The following is a 4,608-nucleotide window of genomic DNA, read 5'->3' as shown; positions in this document are numbered from 1 at the left end:
CATGTGCACGGGAGGGAGAAGAAAGACCAATCAGAAGGCTGACGTCAAATCTATCGAAAGGTGTAACATTTCTAGACAATTTAACCTGTAGGTGCTATCATTGTATTAAGGAAAAATATTACACATAGCACACTGATTTCAAGGAGAAATCACTCCCCTCACTCGTGTGACATCGTGTGGTCCTGCACAACGCTTTCCCTGGCTCCCTGTAACTATTTTTTTGTCTTATTTTCATGCACCACTTCTTTAACTTGGACGTGTTTGGCATTGTTGTCGCAAGCCAAAGGTTGCAACAATAATTATTCCTCTCTGCCATTCTCGAAGCTTGCATTGTGTGTTGGTCGAGTGTTACAACCTGGCCACCACACATCACTCGTTGTTTCGAGCCGATTGCACGGCGCTACAAAGGTGCTTCAATGATCACCGCTCGATGGTACAAGCACCAAGCGAGCATCATTTGAGTCGACGGGACCGACATGGTACTGCGAGGTTGTCGAGCCGTGCTACGAGAGCGTCATTGTACTAGGGTTGTCACCTTCGGCACTGCATGGGACAAACACGCCAATGGTGTTGAAACATGCCAACCACCATGTTGCAAAGGGGTGTCGGAGGTGCTCGAAGGGGGTCTCTATCGGCACCGCATGATGCTGCCAGTGATGCAACCGACCGATGCTGCGACGGGAGTCGCCGCCTAAGCTAAAAGCGGCACTGCCAATGCTGCAAGGGGTCGCCTTAAATTAACCCTACGGACCATCCCAACTACTCCCTCCGTTTTAAATATAAGATCTTTTAAAAATTCTAATAAAACTGTATATAGACATATTTTATAACATAGATTCACTTATTTTACTCTATATGTAGTTTGTACTGGAGTCTCTGAGAAGACCGGAGTAATTTACATCTGGAGCAAAACTACTACTCCCAGCTCCCAAGCATTCTGGGCACGCATCATTACTTGCAGCGCAACAAAATCACACTGCACAATTTCATCTCCTCATTCTGTCTTGTTTCTTCCATCTTTGTGATGAACGCAGCTCTTCATTCAGTGAAGGAAACCTGGCACAGCGCGAAACGAGACAGAAAACATCCAAGGACCGGGGAGATCAGCTCAAACACGTACTACAAGTCATTCAGGTAGCACCGTCACACCCGGCATGCAAGAACTCGACCAGCCGATCCATGTTCTCGCTCGACGAGCCGCCTCCCTCCGTCGCCGCCCCGGCGCTCTGCTTCAACGCCGTCGCGCTCGCTCTCATCGCCTTGCCCCTCTCGCCGTCCATCGCCTCGCGCACCAGCCGCGCCACCTCCTCCCTCGCCACGCCGCCGCCGATCTCCACCCCGATGCCCCACCTGGCGCACGCGTACCGGCAGTTGGTCGGCTGCTCGGCGAAGAAGGGCCAGCAGACCATCGGCACGCCCGCGCACACGCTCTCCAGCGTCGAGTTCCACCCGCAGTGCGTCAGGAACAGCCCCACCGACGGGTGCGAGAGGACGCGCTCCTGCGGGCACCAGCTCGCCAGCACTCCCCTGTCCTTGGTCTCCCGGACGAACTCCTCCGGCAGCACGGCCTTCTCGCCGGCGACGAGGTCCGGCCGGACGACCCACAGGAACGGCCGGCCGCAGCCTGCCAGCCCCCACGCGAACTCCGCGAGCTGCGCGGGAGTCACCACCGTGATGCTTCCGAAGTTGACGTACACCACCGAGCCGGGCTGCTTCTGGGCGTCCAGCCAGCGGAGGCAGCTCGCGTCTTCCTTCCAGAGGTTCCCGCCGATCGCGTCCAGATCGGCGCCTCCCGCGGCGGCTTTGGCCAGCGAGCCGACCGTGTAGAGGCGCGGGAACGTGCGGCGGAGCGCGTGGACGACGTCCTGCTCCAGCGCGTCGTACGTGTTGAGGATGAGCCCGCGGGCGCCGCGCGCGTTCTGCGCCTCGCCGCCGTCGAAGTTGAGCATCACGTCGTCCGGGTCGGTGGTTCTGATGAAGCTGGGCATGTCTTTCAGACGGATGCCATCCATTCCGGGGATCCAGTCGATGACAGTGTCCAGGTACCCGTTAGTCAGATCACTATCGTCTGCGCAATTTACAGAACAAGAAGAATCATCTGCTGTCAGACTGAACTGTCAATCTGCACTAGCCAAGTACTACTTCTCGGCACGCACCTTTGAGTGGCACATAGCCTCTTCTGACGAGCTCGGCGAAGTGGAGGTAACCCATGAAGCCGCAGGCGCTCGTAGTCCAGAACACCAAGGCCGGGATGCCCATCTCCTCGGCCACCCTCTGCGCGAAGCTCATGACGCCGTCGGCTATGACGCAACTCACCGGCGTGCTGCTGTTGAGCCTGACCAGCAGCTCCCTGAACGGCGCGGCGCTGTGCTTTGTGGCGGACAGGCAGAGCGCGGCGATGTCCTGCGTGACGTCGTCGCCGTGGTCGTAGCACGGCGGCAGGCCGTCCGGGACGGCCTCGAAGCGGAAGCCGTCCGCGCCGTCCAGAGAGCCGGGGCCGCGGGACCGGAGCAGGCGGCGGCGGTTGTACTCGGAGTTGACGAAATTGACGCGGAAGCCCCGGGCGTGCAGCGCCTTGGCGAGGTGCAGCATCGGCGTGACGTGGCCCTGCGCCGGCTGCGGGATCAGCACCACGTGCGGCTGCCGCCGCTGGTGCGCGTCCGAGCTCATCGCCGCGTCAAACAGGCGCAGGCGACGGAGTGCTCGGAGTTGACCGGTGATCTGCTTGGAAGATTGATTTCGAGGAGTGAAACGTACGCTTGGCTGGTGGATCTGTGCGTCGGCGAAGCAGTGGCGCGTGACGGTGATGGATTGATATGTTTAATCCTGGCGTGGAGAAAGTGACGGACACCTGCCCACATGCGTCTAGAGATAGGGGGTTTCTCGTCATCTCATCGGATCGATCAATTATCACTCAGCTGCGCAACGGACTCGCTTGTTTATATCTGTTTTTAATCCCAATTTATAAATCACAAGTTTCTAAAAAAATTATATCTGTTTGGTTCCTAGGACTTAACATGGGCTAAAAGACCACATTACAACTATAAATCCACCGCTTGTTGCTCGGCCGTGAACAACATTGCACCGCTGGATTCAATCGTCGGCTGCAAATCGTCTACATAATGTCGTCTGGATAGCACTGCTCGATGGTGCTAGTGTACGAGTGAAGCTGCTAGCACAAAAGTTAAAGCACTGGAGCATCCGAAGTGTGGTTAGGTCCTAATGTGCTAATAAGATATAACCAAGTCTATCAAGTATCATAGCATGAAAAAACTGATTTTTTTTTGCACATATCTTAATGTATGATCTCATGAATATAGCATCGACTAAGATATAATCAAGCTGAGATTTGGCAAAGATGATGGGCGAAACCATAATCTATGTTGAAGAACTTTTGATGCCTAATTTAAAGTAATGTCATATGAAATTTCCCGATGTAACTTCCTACCTAGACCAAGTTACTTCTAGAAGGGTCTAGCACATTTTAGGAAATGGATAAGGAGGCCTTTCAAATTAGCTTTCATGCAAAACAAACGGTGCATCCCTTAAGATCTTGAGTCAAACGTTATGCAAGTTCACATACAAGCTGCCAGGAATTAATTACAACATGAGGCTACACAAATTTTATCCTGCTACAGCTTTGGACTCGCAAATTAACCTGTCATTTTGATTTGTTTTCACACCTAGTAGATGCCTCTACTATAGGTTTTTTTGTAAGACATTGCCTCTAGTCTAAAAGTACTCCTCGGCGACAACCAGCGCCCAAGCGGCTGCAATTCTGGGCTGGCCCATCATCATGGTGATGTGATCGCTGGCCCAGGATGCGCCTTGACTCGCTTGGTCATGGTTGAACGGTCGACGGTTGACCATTTGATCGATCAACCATTCACTATTGGAGAAAAAAAACACAACAAACGCAAATTAAGAAAACTTCATGGATTTGAACTTTTTTCACAAAATTAGAAAAGTTCAAGAATTTTAAAAAAGTTCATAGTGATTCTGAAAAAAAGGTTTGCGGCTTTGCGATAAAGCTCATCATTTTATTTATTTTTGCAGAAAATGTTCATCAATTTTGAAAAAATCATGGATTTGAAAAAAGTTTGCCGATTTTGAAAGAAAGAATCACAAAAATGGTTGAATAGTGCCAAAAATTCACGAATTTATAAAAAAATAGATGAATTTATAAAAAAGCACTAGAAAGTTAGCAAAAACTGAAAAAAAACAAATTTGAAAAATCATGAAAGTTGAAAAAAAGGTTGTGAAGTTGAAAAAGTTTCATAAATTTGAAACAGGTTTTCGAATTTTTCCTATGAAAAGAGAGGAAAAAGAAAACAAAGAAAAACCTAGGTTGAAAACATAGAAAAACAAATCAAAGCGGGAAGAATGGGGATTGGCTCGCTAGCTAGTGTACATTGGGTGTGTGCCCCGTACGAGATTGTCTTCAAGCAGCTCTTCGAGCATCTGCAATACACCATGTAGATGCAAAAATAACTAATTTATACTCCCTCTGTAAACTAATATAAGAGCGTTTAAATTATTATTTTAGTTGTCTAAACGCTCTTATATTAGTTTACAGAGGGAGTACATTTTAAGACAGTAGGTTCAGAA

General features: G+C 50.2%; 1 protein-coding gene across 1 annotated transcript; it reads right to left on the bottom strand.

Annotated features, from left to right (window-relative positions):
* Window positions 1-822: 822 nt before the first annotated feature.
* LOC119317955 (7-deoxyloganetin glucosyltransferase-like) lies at window positions 823-2,841 on the bottom strand. Its single transcript, XM_037592461.1, has 2 exons — window positions 2,157-2,841; window positions 823-2,068 (listed from the first exon to the last, which is right to left on the bottom strand). Exons 1-2 carry the CDS (start codon window positions 2,668-2,670, stop codon window positions 1,131-1,133), a joined length of 1,452 nt encoding a protein of 483 aa, XP_037448358.1. The 5' UTR covers window positions 2,671-2,841; the 3' UTR covers window positions 823-1,130.
* Between the last annotated feature and the right edge of the window lie 1,767 nt (window positions 2,842-4,608).

Source organism: Triticum dicoccoides, chromosome 6A (assembly GCF_002162155.2).
Source record: "Triticum dicoccoides isolate Atlit2015 ecotype Zavitan chromosome 6A, WEW_v2.0, whole genome shotgun sequence".
Taxonomy (NCBI): domain Eukaryota; kingdom Viridiplantae; phylum Streptophyta; class Magnoliopsida; order Poales; family Poaceae; genus Triticum; species Triticum dicoccoides.
Note: the sequence above shows the minus strand (reverse complement) of the source record. Positions and strands in the feature narration are given on the sequence as shown.